The sequence below is a fragment of the Pelodiscus sinensis genome, chromosome 19, assembly GCF_052426305.1.
Source record: "Pelodiscus sinensis isolate ZL-2025 chromosome 19, ASM5242630v1, whole genome shotgun sequence".
In the NCBI taxonomy this organism is placed as follows: Eukaryota; Metazoa; Chordata; order Testudines; family Trionychidae; genus Pelodiscus; species Pelodiscus sinensis.
In genome coordinates, this window is record NC_143070.1 from 18639138 (window position 1) to 18660653 (window position 21516).

The 21516-nt window shown below is 51.6% G+C and overlaps 1 protein-coding gene across 2 annotated transcripts; it reads left to right on the top strand.

Annotated features, from left to right (window-relative positions):
- The first annotated feature begins 4453 nt into the window (after nucleotides 1–4453).
- LOC102451820 (zinc finger protein RFP-like) lies at nucleotides 4454–19328 on the top strand. Of its 2 annotated transcripts, XM_089771064.1 has the most exons (8): nucleotides 4454–5161; nucleotides 9998–10093; nucleotides 11072–11302; nucleotides 11426–11497; nucleotides 11609–11631; nucleotides 12337–12452; nucleotides 15190–15249; nucleotides 16636–19328. In XM_089771064.1, exons 1-8 carry the CDS (start codon nucleotides 4598–4600, stop codon nucleotides 17148–17150), a joined length of 1677 nt encoding a protein of 558 aa, XP_089627190.1. In that variant the 5' UTR covers nucleotides 4454–4597; the 3' UTR covers nucleotides 17151–19328. The 2 variants fall into 2 exon arrangements, with proteins under 2 accessions (XP_089627190.1, XP_075769749.1); XM_075913634.2 differs by lacking the exon at nucleotides 11426–11497 and having other exon boundaries at nucleotides 4455–5161.
- The last annotated feature ends 2188 nt before the right edge of the window (nucleotides 19329–21516 follow it).

The window sequence follows — 21516 nt, forward strand, 5'->3', positions numbered from 1 at the left end:
GAAACACAATGGAAAAGCCAAATCTGGCCAGGTCAGTGCTATGCTAGAGACCCAACCCAGGCAGAGAAGGATTGTTCATTTTAAAAATCCTGGGTTTTGGCAATATAGAAGAGTAGCATTGTCAGAAGGAAGAGTACTATTGAAAAGTATCATGTATGTAGCCTATATCAAAATCTATGACATTAACACATATAAATAGAAGTATAACAAGTGAGCAGAAAACTCAACATTTATCTATGCAATACATAAAATAATAGAAGAGTAAAGTGTGTCATTCTGTGTTGACAGGATGGGTAAATATTGACAGAAAGGATTTTTAATATGTTTTCAATTACAAAAGTGTTTTCCAAAGTATCTTGGTGCCTTCACGTTTACAAATCGCCCCCCCCCCCCCCAGTGAATATTTGGGATCCAAGATCTACCCAAGCACCTACAGTGCTGGGTAGAGAAGAAAAACAACAGCTGGCAAAAGCCACCCCCATTGAAGGATAAAAAGCAACTGAAGAAGTTTTGACACCAACCCAGGAAATCTGTCAGCCTGGACATCACATGGACCCAGAGAACACAAATCTGAAGCTGCAATACAGGCAGGCAGGGCTAGATTAGAAACACTGGGCCAGGGGACCGCTGAAACTGCCAGCTACAGAGTGTGTTGAATGATTTCTTGGTATTAAAATTACACACACAGGCTGTAATTCCGGAAAATCATGCCAGTCTAGATGTAGCCACACAGTCTGCCCTGATTTTGCCCTTTGGCACCTCTCCTGGCCCTGCCACCAGTTGTGTGACATGCCCTCCACCCATGAGATTGGCTTGGCTCCTGCCCAGACTTCCCTCTCCCCCCACCCCCATGATTTGCCCCAGGCCCCAAGCAGGTTGCGGGAAGGAGGAGCAAGGACAGCAGCACATGGGCAGAGCAACCCAGGTTTGCAGGGAGCTACTCTGGCCTCACCCCACAGCTGCTGGTGCCTGCCCAACCCAGTCCTGCCTTTTCCCCAGGGGCACGCCCCCCCACCTGTAGGCTGTGGCTCTGGGGCTGGGTGGGCAGCTTGTTTTCTGGCAATCCCAATGAGGTGCTGTCAGTAAATGAGGGACAGAACAGGAGCTGGAGGAGACTGATCATGGAAAAGCAACGAGCCCCAGGCAGACACAGCTCCGAGCTCTGGGGGAAAATACCGAATGAGGGTGTTAGCTGCCAGCAGAAATACACGGGCTTTTACAGCAGCGACTCTGCTGGGGACCTGGAGGGCCCAGCGCTAATGCTGTAGAGTATAGAACAACGCGCCGACCCGCCAGCTTCCCCGCAGCGCCTGCAGACGGGCTGCTGTGCTCACTCGTGCGCTGGGGGAGCGAGTCGAAGAAGCGGGGAGAGAAGGAAAGTGACGCTTCTGCAAAGGGACATTGTATCCCCCCCACCCCCACATCTTCCCTCCGCTCCAGCCTCGCTCCTCTCAGCCCCATGACCCCTCCTAGACTGATCCCCCCCATCGCCCCCTACCCCTGCAGTGCAACCCCTGCCCCTCCCATCCCAGCCCCCCGCATCCTCCATCCCGCAGCCCCCTGACTCCCGCCCCGCACACACCGGGCTGGAGCGACACCAGCAGCTGGTCTCAGAATTCGCGTGTCACTGAGGGGGGCGGGGGGAGTGGCAGGAAGCGCCGGATCTGCCTCACAGACAGAACGGCGCATGCGCATGCGGGGGCCCGGTTGCTAAGAGCCGCCCTCTTCGTGTTAGGATCCGACAGCCCCTCCCCCTTCTCTGACCGCTAACGCCTCCCGTGGCTCGCCCAGCCCCGCTGAAACCTCGTCAGTGACGTGGATTGCTCCGCCCCTGGCTCTCGCGCGCGGGGTTTCCCCTGGCTGTTACGCCCAGACTGGCGTCTGACTGCCCCGCCCCCGTTTCGTGACGTAGTTTCCCACCCTTTGCTCTCACGGCCTGGATGACTGCGGCGGGGGGAGTTCCCCGCTCAGCTGTCAGCCGGGAGTGACAGGGCGGCCCCAGCGACGCTGAGGGCAGGAGGAGGGCCTCACAACGGGAGGGGCGGGACCAAGGCTCCAGGAACCAATCAGAGCACGGGAGGGAGGGCGGAGTAGCTGCTGGCGGGCGTGGCTTCACCTGGCCCCGCGTCTGGTGCGAGACAGGGATCCTCCCCCTCTCGCTCTGCACCAGCCACTGCAGGGCCCCGCCTCCCAGGGCCGGGCTGGGGGAGGCTCGTGGCGCGGGACGGAAAGCGGGTTAAGCGGGCGGTGGGAGCCCCGGGCTTGGGCACCAGGGGCCACAGAACTTGGCATGTGCCCTGACCTTCCCCCCCTCCCCATCCCCATAAGAACGGCGGTACTGGGTCAGACCAAAGGTCCGTCTAGCCCAGTATCCTGTCTGCCGACAGTGGCCAGCACCATGTGCCCCAGAGGGGGTGGACCGAACACACTGATTAAACGATTTGTCTCCTGCCATCCCTCTCCAGCCTCTGACAAACAGAGGCCAGGGACACCATTTCTACCCCCTGGCTAATAGCCTTTTATGGACCTAACCTCCATGAAATTATCTAGCTTCTCTTTAAACTCAGTTATAGTCCTAGCCTTCACAGCCTCCTCTGGCAAGGAGTTCCACAGGTTGACTACACGCGGTGCTAAGAAGAACTTTCCTTTTATTAGTTTTAATCCTGCTATCCATTAATTTTGTTTGGTGTCCTCTAGTTCTTCTATTATGGGAACTAATAAATAAATGTTCTTTATCTGTCCTCTCCACACCACTCATGATTTTATATACCTCTATCATATCCCCCCTTCAGTCTCCTCTTTTCTAAACTGAAAAGTCCCAGTCGCTTTAACCTGTCCTCATATGGGACCCATTCCAAACCCCTAATCATTTTAGTTGCCCTTTTCTGAACCCTTTCCAAGGCCAAAATATCTTTTTTGAGGTGAGACCACATCTGTACACAGTATTCAAGATGTGGGTATACCATAGCTTTATACAGGGGCAGTAAGATATTCTGTGTTTTATTTTCTTAATAATTCCTAGCATCCTATTTGCCTTTTTGACTGCTGCTGCACACTGTGTGGAAGTTTTCAGAGAACTATCCATGATAACTCCAAGATCTCTTTCCTGATTTGTCATAACCAAATTAGCCCCCATCATGTACCTATAGTTGGGGTTATTTTTCCCGATGTGCATTACTTTACACTTATCCACATTAAATTTCATTTGCCATTTTGTTGCCCAGTCACTCAGTTTGGTGAGATCTTTTTTGAGTCCCTCACAGTCTGCTTTTGTCCGACACCCTCTGTGAACCCCCTACAGCTCCCCCCATGAGCCCCCACACACAGCTCCCCCCACACACACCCTCTGCGAGCCCCCCACAGCTCCCCCTGCGAGCTCCTCCCACACACCCTCTGCAAAACCCCCCACGTACTCCCTGCAAGCCCCCCACTTCATCCCACGGTACTTTGACAGATACCCCAATATCCTGCAAACAGGGCCGGCCGGAGCCATTCACATGACCTGGGCCCCAGGAGCATGGCGCCTCCCCCGGAAGTGTGATGCATGCGCAGCCCCGGTATCCAGCGCATATGTGGAGTCACCCCAGGCGATAGCCCAGTTGACCCGTACCTTGCACCGGCTCTGCCTGCAAAGCTGAGTGCTGAAGTGTCCCTGGCCTCTGTTTGTCAGATGCTGGGAATGGGCGACAGGCGGTGGATCACTGGATGATTCCCTCTTCTGTTAATTCCCTCTGGGGCACTTTTTGCAGAAGAGCATCCGTGCCAATCTAGACATGGTTTACTGCAAAAAAGCCCCGATCGCCATTTTCGCGATCGGGGCTTTTTTGCGGAAAACACATCTGAGCTGTCTACACTGGCCCTTTTGTGCAAAAGGGAGCAGAATAGTATTTCCGCAAGAAGCACTGATTTCTTACAGTAGGAAGTCAGTGCTTTTGCGGAAATTCAAGCGGCCAGTGTAGACAGCTAGCAAGTTTTTCCAGAAAAGTGGCTGATTTTCCGGAAAAACTTGCCAGTCTAGACACAGCCAAAGAATTCTGCACAAGTCTTACTCTCTCTCCTCACATACACAGTTCTGAGAGCTGATCAGTATATCCAGGTGGATGTGGGAATCCATGTGATGCCCCAGGGACCCTCCACACCAGTCCAGGGAGAGATGCCAGAGCCAGTGTGGGACATTTCTCACTGAAACCTCCAGGCTGTGATATCTCCCATTGGCTCTTTCCAATACAGTGTGAGCAGATCAGGCCAGAGAGCTGCTGCAGAGGGGGATAAAGGCAGCAGCAAAAGGGGGAAAGACCGTTTAAAAGGGTTGCAGGACAGTTAGAGGCAGCTGGGAGGGAGCTGGCCCAGGCAGATTAAGGCCAGCTGACTCCACTGCTGGTTAGCTGCCTTTAAAAGCCTCCACAGTTGGAGGTGGGAGAGTGAGAAAGAAGATGGGAGGAGAGGTACAGGAGTAACAGAGAGCAAATAGTTTGAGAGTGTGTTGTATCTGTGTTAGAGCAAAAACAGCACAGGAGGGAGTCCCAGGAGTGGTGGCTATACTGCAGGGACCTGCTCCCAACCCCCACAGTTGGGAGAGAGAAGGATAGCCCTAGGGATGGCATGGGTAAGAGCGGCCCTTACCACACCAACAAACAGCCTGAGTCAGCTCCAGGAAGGAGAACAGCCAGTTGTTGTTGGAGGCGGGGCAGAGCTTGAACTCAGGAAATCGAAACTCATCCTCTTCCCCAGTGCAGAGGGAGCCATGGCTGCAGCAAGCCCTGTGAAAGATCTCTGGGAGGAAGCAACGTGTCCCCTCTGTCTGGAGTATTTCACAGCTCCTGTTACTCTGGCATGTGGGCATGATTTCTGCTGGGCTTGCCTCAGCCGGTGCTGGAAGGGACCCGGCCCAGCCACCTCCTGCCTGCAGTGCAGCGAAACTGTGCAGCAGAGACACCTCCAGCCCAACAGGCAGCTGGCAGAAGTGGTGGAAATAGCCCAGCAGCTGAGTTTGGAAGCAGAGCAGAAAATAGGAGGGAATGTGGTGTGTGGGGAGCACCAGGAGGCACTGAAGCTGTTCTGTGAGGAGGATCAAACTCCCATTTGTGTGATCTGCAGAGAGTCTCGGGCTCATCGCACTCACATTGTGCTCCCCATAGAGGAGGCTGCCCAGGAGTATAAGGTAGGGAATCACTGCCCCGTGTAATGGGTAATAAGTCTGGATGTTAATTACAGGCTAATTTCACTGACTGTTCCCTGGCCTAGTGTGATTCAGTCAACTAAAGCCTTCCTGGTGTGTTATACATTTCCCTTAATAAATGCTCTGGCCAGGTGACAAAAGAGGCAAAATATTAAGTATTGAAAAATACCAGATTTGAGGAAGTTTTATCTGAGATGCTGAGTCCTTTTCAAATGCAGCTCCCACAGGGGAAATGAGGGAACTTTTTTCTGAGGGAAGGTGCTAACACTCAGGCTACGTCTACACTGGCCCCTTTTCCGAAAGGGGCATGCTAATTTGACAGGTCGTAATAGGGAAATCCGTGGGGGATTTAAATATCCCCCGCGGCATTTAAATAAAAATGTCCGCCGCTTTTTTCCGGCTTTTAGAAAAGCCGGAAAAGAGCGTCTATACTGGCCCCGATCCTCCGGAAAAAAGCCCTTTTCCAGAGATCTCTTATTCCTACTTCAAAGTAGGAATAAGAGATCTCTGGAAAAGGGCTTTTTTCCGGAGGATCGGGGCCAGTGTAGACGCTCTTTTCCGGCTTTTCTAAAAGCCGGAAAAAAGCGGCGGACATTTTTATTTAAATGCCGCGGGGGATATTTAAATCCCCCGCGGATTTCCCTATTACGACCTGTCAAATTAGCATGCCCCTTTCGGAAAAGGGGCCAGTGTAGACGTAGCCTCAGGGTGTGTCTACACTACAGCACTAATTCAAACTAACTTAATTCGAATTAGTTAGCTTAAACTAAGCTAATTCAATCTAGTGCATCTAGACCTAAAAACTAGTTCGAATTAGCGTTTTGCTAATTCGAATTAGCGTGTCCACATTGAGTGGATCCTGAACCGAGGTTAAGGATGGCCGGAAGCAGTGCCGGCAGGGCATCAGGTTAGGACTTAGAGCGTGGAGCTGCTGTCTCAGGCTAGCCGAGGGCTGTGCTTAAAGGGACCCGACCCCCACCCCGGACAGACAGTTCTCAGGGGTTCCCCACTTGCTTGTCTAACTCGATGAGGGACAGCAAAGCAATCCTGGCTTGGAGTGCCCTGAATGCCCACACTTGGCACATCACAGCACTCAGCCATCAGCCCGGCTGCACTTGCTGCAGGCTGCCATCCGGGGTCAATTGGGGGGCTGCAGGAGAGCTTCCACCCCGAGGAGCCTGCAGAGCCACCCCAGTCCTCCCCATCAGGGGCCCGTACCCCATTGCTCCCTCATCTCCTTCCACTTAGCCCTCCCTAGTCCCCCTTCCTGATGTACAAAATAAAGGACGTGTGGTCAAAAATAGAAACACTCTTTATTGAGCCAAACTCGGGGAGACTGGGAAAAGGAGGTGGGAGAGGGGAAGAGAATGGGTGGGAGAGGGGAGGGCAACTAAAATGGTGAGGGGTTTGGAACAGGTCCCATATGAAGAGAGGCTAAAGAGACTGGGACTTTTCAGCTTAGAAAAGAGGAGACTGAGGGGGGATAGGATAGAGGTCTATAAAAGCATGAGTGGCGTGGAGAGGGTGCATAAAAAAAAGTTCTTCATTAGTTCCTATAATAGAAGAACTAGAGGACACCAAATGAAATGAATGGGTAGCAGGCTTCAAACTAATAACAGAAAGTTGTTCTTCACAAAGCAAAGAGTCAACCTGTGGAACTCCTTGCTGCAGGAGGCTGTGAAAGCTAGAACTATAACAGAGTTTAAAGAGAAGTTAGATCAATTCATGGAGGTTGGGTCCATGGAGTGGTATTAGCCAGGGGGTAGAAATGGTGTCCTTGGCCTCTGTTTGTGGAAGGCTGGAGATGGATCGCACGAGACAAATGGCTTGGTCATTGTCTTCAGTCCATCCCCTCCAGGGTACCTAGTGTGGGCCGCTGTCGGCAGACAGGCTACTGGGCTAGATGGACCTTTGGTCTGACCCAGTACTGTCGTTCTTATGTTTTTATGTTCTAAGCTCAGGGCTCAGGGTCGGGGAGGGGGGGTCTCACTGGACCACCTTGATTTTCATGCAAACCTGCTCCTGGGTGTCCAGGCTGGCAGCTATCCTGCCCTAGACGGCCACTTTCCTGTGCCTAGTGTGGAGATCGTGGACGTTGGAGGCTTCCCCCCAAATCTGGATGAGGTCCACGATCTCCGCACCAGACCAGGCGGGCGCCCGCCTCTTGCGGCCCCGGGCATGCTCCTGGGCGCTGCCAGCCTGGTCCCAGGAATAGGCGGAGAGCTGGATGGCAGCAAGTGGCTGGCTCGTGCCGTGCCAGGTGCAGGGTCTGCTGGCTGGGTGCTGGCAGGCTTGTACCTGGCACGGACACCGTAGTCAGTCTGTGACCCTTTAAGGGCTCCGGGGCCGGGAGGGGGACAGAAGAGTTTCCCTGGTGGTGCCCAGAATGGCCACCAGGGCAAGCTGGGAAGGGCTAGCCTCCCATTAGTTCGAATTAAGTGGCTACACAGCCCTTAATTCGAACTACTTAATTCGAACTAGGCGTTAGTTCTCATAGAATGAGGTTTACGTAGTTCGAATTAAGCACTCCGCTAGTTCAAATTAAGTTCGAATTAGCGGTTTGCCTGTGTAGCGCCTATCAAAGTTAATTCGAACTAACATCTGTTAGTTCGAATTAACTTTGTAGTGTAGACGTACCTCAGTGAGGTGTAATCACAAGAATTGCAGGCTAGTCTGTGTGACTGCAGACAGGGAAATTACAATCTCTAGTTTTTAAAAGAATAATGTTTAATGGAATTTATTATTTGTATTTGCATCACAGTAGCCTTGACAGACCCCAAATGGGATCTGGACTCTGCACAAAACACAGTGAGGGACCATCTCTGCCCTGAGCAGTACACTGCTTCTGGGAGCTGTACCAGGCCCCCTTCTCCCCCCCCCCCCCCCCCCCCCCCCCCCCCACACACACACACACACACACAGAGGCTGTGTCTAGACTGGCAAGATTTTGCACAAAAGAAGTTACTTTTGCACAAAAATTTGCCAGCTGTCTACACTGGCCGCTTGAATTTGCGCAAGAACACTGACGTTCTAATGTAAGAATTCAGTGCTTCTTGCGCAAGTACTTTGACGCTCCCGCTCAGGGATAAGCCCTCTTGCGCAAGAATACGTGCGCAAGAGGGCCAGAATACTTGCGCAAGAGGGCCAGTGTAGACAGGCACCTTAATTTTTTGCACAAGAAAGCCCGATGGCTAAAATGGCATCGGAGCTTTCTTGCACAAAAGCGCATGTATACTGAGCACGGATGCTTTTGCGCAAAAGCATCCATGCCAATCTAGGCGCTCTTTTGCGGAAATACTTTTAACGGAAAAACTTTTCCGTTAAAAGTATTTGAGCAAAATCATGCCAGCCTAGACGCAGCCACACACTCTGTCTCTTTCTCACATCAATGTTATATTCCATGGTCTGTGGACTGATCATGGGCCGAGGAGCTGGGGTCTATTGGTCTGGGCTGATGCTCCAGTCATGGCAGGACACCACTGCTCTTAAAGCAAACCCGTTCTCCTTTTATAATAGTTCTTTCCCACCAGAATCAGTGGGTTTTGCATCATCCTGCTGTTTTTCTGACAGATGTTTAACTGCAGTTGTTTCTCTTGCTCTTTATCTTCTTTGTTCTGACACACTAAGCTGGTTTTGATCACAAATATTTTATCCTAATTGATAAGCGCTTGCCTTCTTTCAGAGGTGTCGATTTGCCTACTGCTTACATCTCAGTGGGGCTATACAGCAATTGTCAGCATCTCTGTCTGTTCTTGGCTTCTTCCCGGAACATTTGGTCCAGTGGCCTTTGCACTTATCTCTCTCTCCTATGTAACAAGGCTGGGGGTTGATTTCTTGGTTATAGAGAAGCAATATGCACATTTGAATGAGGACATCAAATTACAATTAAGTAATAGGGGATGATTTTTTTCACAATACTAATCTTAAAACTTAAAGGAGAATTATAAAATTCTATCCCTGCCTTGAAATCCGCTTTAAACAGAAAATTCTGTCTGGGGCACTTTACCAATGGTCCTTTCTGCTTTCAGAAGGGGTGGCTGGTAAAGTACACTGAGGCATATTACTTTGCATAAAGCTACATTTTAGCTACATGGCTACAAAGAGACTGGGGCAGCGAGTACCTGGCCCAGAGGGTGTTGCCACTGCAGAGGTTTAGGACAGTACTGGGCAACCCCCCATCATTTCTTATACAAATCTGCATGTCTAATGGGGGGGGGTCACTGACCCATCCCCAGAACACAGGACATGCCCGGGTTCACCCTCGCCTGTATTGGGTGGCCTCCATGGGCCTGTCCCTGCCTTTTTCAGAACATCCCCATCTGCATCATTCTGTGTGGAGGTGCCACCCCCCTGCCATCCTCACAGGGGTCCTCCTGCATCCTCAGTCTCCTACTGTCCCTTTTTCACTGGACGAAGTTACGTCTAATGCTGAGTTGTGCAGGACAGGGAGAGAGTGCCACAGAGGACGTCTGTGATTTGTATCACTTAGTTAAACCTTCTCTAACATGTATTGATTTTACCCCTCTCATGTGACCCCAGTGCCCCGTTACAGGCTGTACCACCAAGCCATTCATAAATACCAGTAAAGGCTGGTGATAATTGAGATCTCTCACTAATTACAAAAATACCTGAACCTGAATGTGTCACAAGTTGTCTCACACTCCCAGTCTGCATTAATAACATTTCACCTCCTTGGTGGGCCCTGTTGTCACACAGTGACTGAGACCAAGTCCCTTGGGTTTGAGTGGGAAAATGCCCCATTCCACACCCCTCTCAGCTCCCACGATGAAACCTCCCAACTTATTTCTGTTTCTTCAGGGAAAAATCCAGGCCCATTTGAAGACCCTGAGAGAAGAGAGAGAAAAGCTGCTGGGATGGAAAGCGACGGGAGAGAGGAGAAGCCAGGAGTATCTGGTAGGTGCCTGTGGTTATGGACCAGCAGGGACAGGCAGTGGGAGGGCTGGCTGGGGCTGGACTCCTCTGTGGCCTTGGAATGGTGAGATACGGAGTTTCTCCATGATCATAGATTGCTGGATTAGAGCCATGTGTTGACAGGCCCTGAGCTTCCATTGCAGGGGGTGAGTTAATATCCAGCTCTTACGGCTCTCCCAGAAATCCTCCCCTAGTGTCTCTGGGAAGGGCTGCTTGTTGTGTCTGCTCATCTCCCGCATTAGCATCTTTGTTTCTTTTTTTCTCCCCTGCTGTTTCTATCTCTATCTACACTACAGAGTTTTCCTGGAAAAACGGCCATTTTTTTTGGAAAAACTTCACTTATGTCTACAGTGCAATCATGTTCTTTTGAAACAAATCAAGAGGTTTTTCCAACATTGGTAAACCTCTTTCTACAAGGAAGAAGCCTTTTTCCAAAAAGCTCTTTTAGAAAAAGGCATGTGTGGACAGGGAAGAGGGAGCTCTTTCGAAAGAAGAGGAAAAAGCCCAGGTGCCCTGGTAGCTATTCCATCCATAGCAATCACAGCTTACATGCAAGAGAGCGCCCACCACTTTTCGAAAGAGCAGATCTTTTTCAATGTGCTTTGGCAGTGTGGACATGCTCTTTCAGAAGAATTTTTTTCAGAAGTTCTCTTCCAGAAAAGCTGCTTCTGAAAGTAGCTTGCAGTCTAGACATAGCCTCGGTGTGGTGCTGAGCAGCGTTCCTAGTAAACTGGGCACTTGGGCCGCAGCTCAGGAGGGAGTCAAATGCTGCCCAGCTGATTAGCAGAATGTCCACAATTAGGTTTTGTTTCTACTGGCCATGCACGTTTCAGTGGATGAGTTAATGTCTGTCCTTGAGGGCTTTCAGAGAGCTTCTCCCTGCTGCTCTCTCAGCTCCTCATGAAAGAGCCCCAGGCTCCATCCATGTTCCTGACCAGCCCTTTTCCTGTTGTCACACAGAAACAGACACAAGCCAAGAGGCAGAAGATTGTGGCTCAGTTTCAGCAGCTGCGGCAGTTCCTGGAGGAACAAGAGCGACTCCTGCTGGCCCAGCTGGAGAAGCTGGACAACGAGATCGTAAGTCTCCAGACTGAGGCTGTCAGGAAACTCTCCACGCAAATTTCCTGTCTCAGCGAGTGGATTGATGAGCTGGAGGGGAAGTGTCAGAAGCCAGCGAGTGAATTCCTGCAGGTGAGACTGAGGGAGAAACATCCCAGCTCCCCACTGAATCACAAGAGCTGGGGTCCAACCCTCCGATCTTGGTGAAGTCGGCATGTGCATTGCTGACACATGAGTGACTGTTGTGCTTTGCAGAGTTACAGGCACAGAGATCTTAGACATGGCAAAGCCCCATACGCTCAGGGGATCCGTGGCCCTAGGGCCAGGGCAGGGAATCTGTCTGACATATTTACAAATTCCCTTCCATGTTGGATGAGTCCCCTTGTGTGTGTCAGATGGGACTTAGATGCTTTTCTCTCTCTCTCTCTCTCTCTCCAGGATGTGAAAAGCACATTGAGCAGGTAAGTGTCTCTTTCTCACTCTCCCTCACGCTTTCCAGCACTGGGGAAGAGATTAATGGTGATGTTTGCACCACATCTCCCCAGGGCCCCCACAGCCAGATGTGAGGGGAAGGTCACAGACTGGGGACAAATCTCCCTGAACCACTTTAGCCTAAAGGTCTTATCCCTGCACCGCAGACTCTGGAATTCTCCATTCAGAGGCACAGTCTGACCTCAAGAGTTTCCTGGAGCTGTCACCTTTGAGGGACTGGCTGCCTCAGGACTGTGGGGGTGAAACATGGGCCTGTTACTACTGGGCACCATTCAGCCCAGGGCAGCAGGGACCAAGAGTCTTTCCCATCTGAGGGCTGTTTGGAGACCTGTGTGGAATGGGCTGAGGAGGGCAGAGCTGGTGTCTCAGTCTAGTCCCTAATGGGCAGATTCTTACAGCTCTTCACCTGGGAACCTCCCATCCCTCAGCGCCTGGAGGCCAAGGAGAGAGTTGGCTGTGGAGACTCAGTTCCCCTTTTGTCCCCAGAGCTGGTCTTTCCAGGCCAGAAGTGAAGACTATTAATGGGACCTTTGAGGGGAATGTTACATGGCTATTGGCTGTGCTGCACCTGCTCTCAGGCTGGAAAAAGCAGAGAAATTCTAACTCCAGGCCCATTGGAGCAGCAACTCACAAGCCAGCACTTGAGTCACTAAATGCAAATTGTTCTTGTCCAGGTGTGAGAAGGGGAGATTCCAGCAGCCAGAGAAGATTTCTCCTGAAGTGGAAAACAAACTCTGTGATTTCTCCCAGAAAACTGTTGCTCTAATGAAGACTCTGAGGAAGTTCAAAGGTACCGAGAAAGGATCTAGGAAGGGAAATCAGGATCTAGGAAGGGAAATCAAGATAAGCTTCTGGGAATGTGGGAGGAGAATGACTCTCGTCAATTGGTTCATAATTAGATTCTGGATCTGTTTAATTGTGAGGTAAGAATTCCACACTCTTGGGATCCAAGCCACACAGGTTGCTTAATTTATCCCCTTATTTGTGTCATGTCTTGCCAGTGGACTTAATATTAAAGTAAGAAATGACTCATAGATTTTTAAGGCCAATCTGACTTCCTGAATGTTGCAGGCCACAGAACCTCATCCACCCACCCCCGCAATGACCTCCAAACTCTGAGTGAATGACTGAAGCCCTCAAATGATTTAAGGACTTCAAGAGACAGAGAAGCTAACATTTACTCTAGTTTAAATCTGCAAGTGACGTGCGCACCATAATGCAGAGGAAGGTGAAATGCCTCATGGCCTCTGCCAGTCTGACCTGGGGAAAGTTGTTTCCCAACACGAGATAGGGTGGCAGTTGGATGCTGAGCATTTTACAAGGCCCAGCTGCCAGACACTTGGCAAAGAATTGTCTAACTCAAAGCCCTCCCTGGCTGGTATCCCGTCACCAGCCACTGGGCATACTTGCTATTAGCAGTGGCTGATGGAACGAAGTACTCACCTGTTCCCTTCTCCTGGGGTGTAGGCAAGTCACTGGGAATTTCCTCTACGAAGCTCTGTCTTCCGCTTACAATATTAAGCATACTATACACATCCGCATCATATATTTATGGATCCTTTTCTAATCACCTTTGAGTGCTAGCAACATTAGCTATCTTTTATCACTGACAGAATACATACACAGTAAATTATTAATTAGCAGGGATTTTATTGTCCACACTATTTTCATGTTGTTCTACTTTCTAATTTATTGATTATAATCAGTGATTACCTATAGGTCGTTTTGTCACTTTTCTCAGCACAGTGGTTTTGGACTTTGCAAATCACTTTGTGACCGTGCAGTTTGGGTGTATGGTGTCTGTAAGCACATTGCATGTTCAATTCATCTCTCTGACCCCCAGAGCAACCGCTAAACAAATCACTTCATAACAAAGTCACTTCTGGTATCACTTCCCTTGCGACAAACAGACTGCTCACCAGGGCAAAGCCAAGTCACTCAGCATAAATGGGCAGTCTTGGGTTGTCCAAACTTATGAATAACAAGCGACCCTTGTACTAAATTCTCAGTATTCAATACAATAACTAGTGCAAAGCAGAGAAATGGAGCAGATGTAGCGGGGCCCAGGTGGCAGGGTGTCTCACGATAATTCCTGATTTTGCCAAAAGTCAATCTTCAGTCCCAAATTCAGCAAAATCCCTTCATTTGGGCACCTGTGTGTGTCCCTTCGAACTAGAGAGCTGCAGGACAGGTGCCCCAGGGCTGTGCAGCCTCCACAGCTGCAGGTGGAGTCAGTGGGAGCAGCAGGGCCCCTAGGGTTGCCAAATGGTTTCAACAAAAATCCCAGACACACTTGATATTCCATCACAATCTACATCTTATTTAGAAAATACTGGACATTTCTATTTTCTTATTTCTATTTTCTCAATTTGTTTCCCCAAACAGAAAGCTCAAATTCTGGACTGTCTGGTTCAAAACCAGACACCTGGCAACCCTAAGGGCCCCAGCCCGCTGAGAATCAGGCCCAGGGGCCTAAAAGTGAACTCCCAAAGTCTAGTCCCTTAATTACAGGCCACTGGTTAGAGCTGGTCCCAGCCCCGCACTGAGCTCTGGTCCTGTCTGGCAGCCAGTTTGGGCCAAGGGGCTGCATGGAAGGAGAAAGCCCCTCCCCCATGGTGAGGGGTCCCTCCAGCACAGGAGCCTCTTGTGCCTCCTCCCCAGCAACTGCAGGCCCAAGGTGTGTCCCTGAGAGGGCTGGGGTGGGGTGGGCCTGGGGAGGGTGGGGAAGGGGCGTGTCCCTGACAAGGGTGGGGAGGGCAGGGGAAGAGGCGGGGGTACAGGCAGGACAGAGGGACATGGTCAGTGTAAAGTTGGGCCTCTGGCTCTCTGCGCCCTGGCCCAGGCACACGGGGCCTGTAACAGGGATGTGACTCTGGCTGGCGTCAGAACTGCCTGAGCCAACCTCGGCACTGGCCCCTGCAGCCACTGAACAGTGGGTCACAAATGGCCTCCCCTCTCTGCTTTTGCTAGCACAGGGTGAATCTGGCCCATGGAGCCAACCTTCCCCTGCCTCCGTTTCCCCTGGGATAAAATGATTTTATTGTTGTTCCTGTTGCTGTCTATGGAGGACGAGGCCCCGTCGTGCTGCTCTCTGTAAACAGACCCCACCGCTCAACATTACAGCCAGGACTTTGACACTAGTAGGATGTTTAGAGTTTGCAAAGGGACCAAAGTTGGCATCAGAGTAACTTTTCCCAAGTCTCTGCAGGATCCAGGCCTAGGTTTTGACAAGAGGCAGTAAGTGAATGAGACCAACCCAGTGGACTCTGAAGGTTTCAGGGGATGTTAAGGAGAAAGCAAATCTCTTCATAGATTGTCCTGGGGTGGCTGCGAGACTGCAGGGAGATTGGTTCCATTGCTGGGAGGTGCCTGACTAAGAGGAAGTAAAAAGCTTCAGACCTTTTTTACATTAAATAGCTGAGTGTGTGTCTGCTATAATGAAAACCCGGTCTATGTGTTAAGATTGGGGGTGTTGTTGGCAATATGGAATCCTGAAATCTCAGCTCTCTTATCCCTTCCCTCACCAGACATGCTGCCCTCTGCACTGAAGAGAGCAAGAGGAAAATACCTGGGAGCTTTCAGACAGGGTGAGGTTTCAAGTGGAAATAGTCTTCAAATGATGAGAAAATTCCAATGAAAGCATCTTCCTGCAATTGTAGCTAAAGTTACCAACCAACCCCACAATGACCTCAACACACCCAGCCCTCAAACTAACCCATTGATCAGTGAGAAGACTCAGGGGCCCTGCATTGGGAGACCAGAGAGCTGTGCCCTGCCCACTGTAGAAAGTTAGATAGCCTGACCCGCCTCTGCTTCTAGTTTGAGAAGCAGGGGGCCACACTCACCCCACAAACGGCAGGCCTGGAACTTTGCAGGCAGTAGTTGCACTATGTAGTGCAGCAGCTGATCAACTCCCTGTCACGAAGCAGAGCCCTATCCTGTCACCCCAACTTCTTCCCAGCACTGGCCCCTGTCCTCTTCTCCCCCAAGACCCTGTCCCCGGGCCAGGTCAAGAGCCAGAACCAGGCTTCCCTGAAGAGCCCTGGATCCTCCACCAGCCCTTTGTGGGCTTTCTGGGGAGTTGGGATGTGGGCTGGAGGCTACTCTGTCCTCCTGGATTCACCCAGGCCAGGGGGAGGGTCAGAGTCTCTCCACAGGGGTCAAGGCACCCAGGGGATGGGGCCATGAAGGTGGCAGCTTCACAGGTTGTGGGACCTTGTATCCTTCTCCCCTTGGCCAAATTCTACCCAGGTTCCGGAACCCCTGGGGGGGATCCCAAGTTGACGTCACACGAAGATGCCTGATGCCAGCAGTGGGGCTGAGATCCTGCCCAGGCTGCTGCACAGAAACCCACTCTCTGAGCAGCGCCCACATGGAGCTCTCTGCCCTGAGGCTGCCCCATCCCTCTGCTTCACCCCAGTGCAGGGGGCTCCCCATCGCTCTTCTCCCCCATCCAGCCTTTCCTCTGGGCAGGGCTGGGCTCTCCCATTGGCGCCGCTCCCTGTGATGCTAGAAGCTCCTCTCTTCTCTCTGGGCTGGGGCTGCCCCACCCAATTCCACCCCCTGCTCTCTGGGGTGAGGCAGCTCTTCCCCCGTGCTGCATCTTCCCCTCTGCACCCTGGCCTGAGAGTGGAGGCTGCAGTAGAGGGGAGGTATCATCCCACACAGGTTTAAAGGGGTCACCTGGCTCCTCTGTTCTTGCCTCACTAAACCCTTCCACGCTGGGGATAGAGCAGCCCGAGCTGGGGGAGCAGGAGGCCGAGGCCTTTGCAAACAAATGAGAAACTAATGAAGTGGGTCCCATTGCCCAGGCTGAGACACTACAGTGACAGCTCGGCTCAGTCTCAGGGCCCAGGACAGAGGTGGCTCCCTGGGGCCCAGGCCTGTCCCCACCAGAGCAGGGCTGCTGGGGATGGTGATAAATGGCCCCAGGGCCAAGCTCTGCCCCTCATGCTCTGATTCTCTCTCCCCAGCGACTGTGACTCTGGATCCAGACACGGCCCATCCCCTGCTCGCCCTGTCGGAGGATGGGAAACATGTGAGATGGGCAGGGACGCGGCAGCCACTGCCCAGCAACCCGGAGAGATTTGACTCTGAGCTGTGTGTGCTGGGCCGTGAGGGACTCACCTTGGGGCAACACTTCTGGGAGGTGGAGGTCGGGGGTGGGGAGCGCTGGGCTGTGGGGGTGGCCAGAGAGTCTGTGAGGAGGAAGGGACTGATCAGGCGCAGCCCTGAGGGGGAGATCTGGGCTGTGCAGCGGTTGTGGGGTCAGCTCTGGGCTCTCACCTCCCCTGCGACTCGCCTGTCCCTGCCCCGGATCCCCAGGAGGATCCAGGTTTGTCTGGACTGGGACCAGGGGCAAGTGATATTTATCGATGTTGCTAATGAGGCCCTGATCTTCACTTTTTCACCGGGCTCCCTCCCCAGGGAGAGAATCCGACCCTGGCTCTGGGTGGGATGGGAATCCCAGCTCAGCCTGCGCCCCTGAAATATCTGGGGAAGGGGCAGGTTTGGCTATTCCACTGGGAGCCCTGAGACCAGCCTCTCTGGCTCACACTCCTCAGTCTCTATCCCATCTCCATGTCAACTGTCTGTCCTGTCATCTTGGTGAGCCTGCAGGTTGCTATGGGTCTCAGTTCTGGGCAGCCTCTGGCCTGTCCACCCCAGGGAGCACTGAGTGAGCGAGGCAGAGATGCTGATCTCATGGCTCCAGGGTTTGTGCTGCCTGTTTGCCACTGTCTGCTATGGCCTGGGGGACTTTGGGGATCCTGGGTCACACCGTGTCACCGGGACATAGGGGAAAACAGCCCACTGGGGATGGAAGAATGGGCTTCTTGAGCCACAGTCATCCTAGTGTCTATGGGCTGGAGGATCCCTGGGGCTGCAGGAGCATGAGGATTCTTAGGGGCAGATGTGTGCTTTGGGCAGGGGGTAGAACCTACAGGTGGGCTGGGGACAGGCAGATGTGGGGTGGCAGGACACAATTAATTGGGTTTAGGGGAGAAGTTTGAAGCTCAGCAGCAGCTGAATGTCTGGGAGAGGGAGAGCCAGGGACTGGGGATTGAGTGGCTAGCACAGACACTGCTTTCATCACAAAAGGGGTTTTCCCCATTGGTGTAGTGAATCCACCTCTGGGGGAGGCCATAGCTAGATGGACAGAATTCTTCCATTGGACCATCTATAGGGCCCTACCAATTTCATGGGCTATTTTGGTCAGTTTCATGGTCATGGGATTTTTAAAATGGTAATTTCGTGATACCAGATAGCTTAAGCTGAAATGTCCTGGTGTAATTGTAGGGTCCCACTTCCAAAAGGAACTGTGTGGAGTGGGGAGGGGTCACAGAGGTGACTGCAGAGGGGGCTGCAGCACGGCTAGGCTTGCCAGATGCTTTCACCAAAAATCTCAAATATGGCAGGAAAAAAACTTGGTTGAGCAAAAAAAAAAAAAAGAGAGAGAGAGAGAGAGAACACAAAAAAAGGTTGCTGTGCCTTTAAGAATCCCTGCAGTCCTCGCTTCCCTCCTCCCCCCCCATGCCAGATGCAGCAGGGAAACAATGTCCCTGCCAGCTTTCTATGGGAGAAAAACAGAAAATACCAGACATGTATTTTCGGGGGGGGGGGGGCGGGAGAGTTACCAGACAGGGGCCAGAAATAACAGACTGTCTGGGCAAAAACCAGACACCTGGCAACCCTAAGCATGGCTACCCTTACTGCTGCGTTGCTGTTTGTGGCGGCTGCCTTCAGAGCAGGGCACAGGAGAGCAGTGGCTGCTGCCGGCTCCCCCCAGCTCTGCAGGAGGGAGAGGGGTGCAGGGGCTCTTATACATGTCAAATATTGAAATGCCGTGTGGAGCCGGGCCGAGGGACACCCAATAGTGTGACAGGGCAGCACTCGGTGCCGGGGCTGTGAGTTCCTGCCTCACCCGGAGCCCTGGCTCCTACTCGCCCAGCGCTGCTGCCTTCATGCAGCCTCACAGCAGCTGAGCAATGAAAACACTCCGTCACTGCCCAGCACCTTGCCAGAGTGTGGGCTTGTGACGCCTAAAGCTTCAGAAAGAGGTGAAGGTGGTGCTTCAAAGCAGCAGTGCCATGTGGAGGCTGGGGCCAGACCTTGGGCTCCATGCAGTGCTGCCGCTCTGAAACACCACAGGGAGCTCGGGGCCAGCAGAGAACTGCTCCCTTTGGCCCTGTGCTCCCCGCAGCACTTTCACCCTGGGGCTCTTGCTACAGTTCAAAGGTGGAAGCTAATCAAATAGTGGATGTATCCGCTCTTTGATTAGCCAAATAATCAAAATTTTACATCCCTGCGCAGTAATTGTTTAACAGGAACTTAATCTTAGTTATGCTCAATTCTGACTGGTTACCTTTGAGTTCACTTGAATATGAGCAAATTTACCAGGAATCCAGCATTCAACATCGGGAAATAGGGTCACCCTAGCCCTCAGGGTTTTTCACATCATCAGCCACTTGGGTAAATTTTCCTTCCTGAATATTCACTTCAGGCCAGATGATTAAAGGTGAAAGCGCTGAGATACTTTTGAAAATGATTTTGTACTTGAAATCTTATAGAAATATATTTAAGTAACTCCCCATTCTGCAAGCACAGAAGTGCTCACTTTTATTTTCTATTACTTTATTTATTGCATATATAAATATTCAGAATTTTACTCGGAGTTTTAATCACATATTTCATCTTCATAGTTTCTCTGTGTGCTACATCTGTTGTTACAGTACATTCCAATGGTGCTCTTCACTCTGCCAATCCTACTGTTCTGTATTGCCAAAACCCAGGCTACAGCCAAGGCCGGATTAAGCAGGGGGCTAGCCGGGCAGCTGCCTGGGGCGCCAACCTATGGGGGGCACCTGATGGCAGCTGTAAGCGGCACCGGCCGTACGGTGCCCCTTAGAGCTGCCCTCAGGCACCACACGCCCGGGACCAGGAGCTGCGTGGTGCCCCTTAGAGCTGCCATTGGGCACTGCATGCCCGATGGCAGCTATAAGGTGCGCAGCGCACCGGTAGGCAAAGCCGTGCGTGTGCCATGTGTCCAGGGGCGGAGCCGTGCATGCATCGCGCACCCTCTGCCTGGTGCTCACGAATGGCTCGAGCCGGCCCTGGCTATGGCTACAGTGTTCGTTTTGCTGGAAGAGGCAATGCAAATGAAGCATGGATTAGCATTTTCTCGTATTTCATTTTCATAATCTCTTCCAAACCATTTTTGCGCAAAAACAAGCAGGCTGTGTCTAGACTGGCCAGTTTTTCTGCAAAATCAGCTGCGATTGCGGAAATACTTGCCAGCTGTCTACACTGGCCGCTTGAATTTGCGCAAGAACACTGACGATCTCATGTAAGATTGTCCGTGTTCTTGCAGAAATACTGTGCTGCTCCCGTTCAGGCAAAAGCCCTCTTGCGCAAATCATTTGCGCAAGAGGGCCAGTGTAGACAGCACAGTACTGTTTTGTGCAAAAAAGCCCCGATGGCTAAAATGGCGATCAGGGCTTTTTTGCGCAAAAGCGCGTCTAGATTGGCCAGGGACACTTTCAGCAAAAAGTGCTTTTGCGGAAAAGCATCCGTGCCAATCTAGACGCTCTTTTCCGAAAATGCTTTTAACGGAAAATCATGCCAGTCTAGACGTAGCCGCAGTGTGAACGTTTCCTTTTTGTGCAAAAACCCCTTTTTGCATAAGATCCTTCTGTCTCTCCCAGGACCAGAAGACATTATGCATATGAAGTGTGAGAAAATGCTAATCTGTGCTTCATTTGCATTGCCTCTTCCTGCAAAACCTGTAGTGTAGCCATAGCCCTAGGGTTTTTAAAATAAATTCTCTTGGACTACGTCTATACTACAGGCTTCTTGCACAAGAACTGTTTTGTGCAAGAATTCTTGTGCAAAAGGTCTTCCACAAGAGTGCGTCTAAACTGCCATTTGCTTTTGTGGAAGAGATGTACTTTTGCGCAAGAGCGTCCATGGCAGTGTGGACGCTCTCTTGCGCAAGAAAGCTCCAATGGCCATTTTAGCCATAGGGGTTTCTTGCACAAGAAATTCATGTTGCCTGTCTATACTGCCTTCTTCTGGAAGAGGTCTTGCATAGGAGAGCTTATTCCTTGTGGGGGAGAAATAACTCTTCCGGAAGAAGCCCTGTTTTCCAACGCTATACTGTAAATTTACTTGCGCAAGAACATGCGGGCAGTGTAAACACCCGGCAAGTTTTTGCAAAAGAACAGCTGTTCTTGCACAAGAAGCCACCAGTGTAGATGTAGCCTTAGGGTGTGGGGTTTTTTTCTTTCTTTCTTTTTTTTTTCTTAAGGGTCTGGGGCAGTGGTCTCCAGCTTTTTTAAGCATGAGATCACTCTTTGAATTTAAGTGCAATCCAGGATCTACTTGAAACCCAAACCACCTTGCCCTGCTTCCTTCCTGCCACTTCTCTGAGGCCTGGACTCTGCTCATGCCATCCTCCTCCCTTATCCTCACTCACTTTTATCAGGCTGGAGACAGAGGTTTGGAGTGTGGGGGGAGGGCATGCAGATACTGATCTTGGGCTAAAGCAGTGGTCACCAACCAGCAGATCAGGATCTACCAGTACATCTTGGAGCCTCAGACAGGTTATCCTGACTGGTTTGGCTGGGAAGCTATCAAGCGCTGGGCCTTCAGTTGCCCCTCCACCCACTGTCACACTGCTCCTGCCCTCTGCTTTAGAGCTGCCCTTGGGAGCCTCCTGCTTGCTGTGCAGGGTGTAGGGAAGGGAAAAGGGGGGTGCTGATGTCAGGGTATCCCTCTTCCCCCCACTCCTGTACCCTCTCTCCACACAGAGAAGGGATGAAAGGAGCGTGGCCATGTAAATCTGTCACTCACAAACA

Bases quoted from the DNA above. Each gene is read 5' to 3' on its own strand.
- LOC102451820 (XM_089771064.1), top strand. From the start codon at position 4,598: ATGGCATGGGTAAGAGCGGCCCTTACCACACCAACAAACAGCCTGAGT. The intron at 5,162-9,997 runs GTAGGGAATCAC...CTGTTTCTTCAG, and splicing joins AGGCTGCCCAGGAGTATAAG to GGAAAAATCCAGGCCCATTT. The intron at 11,498-11,608 runs GCAGGGAATCTG...CTCTCTCTCCAG, and splicing joins TCCGTGGCCCTAGGGCCAGG to GATGTGAAAAGCACATTGAG.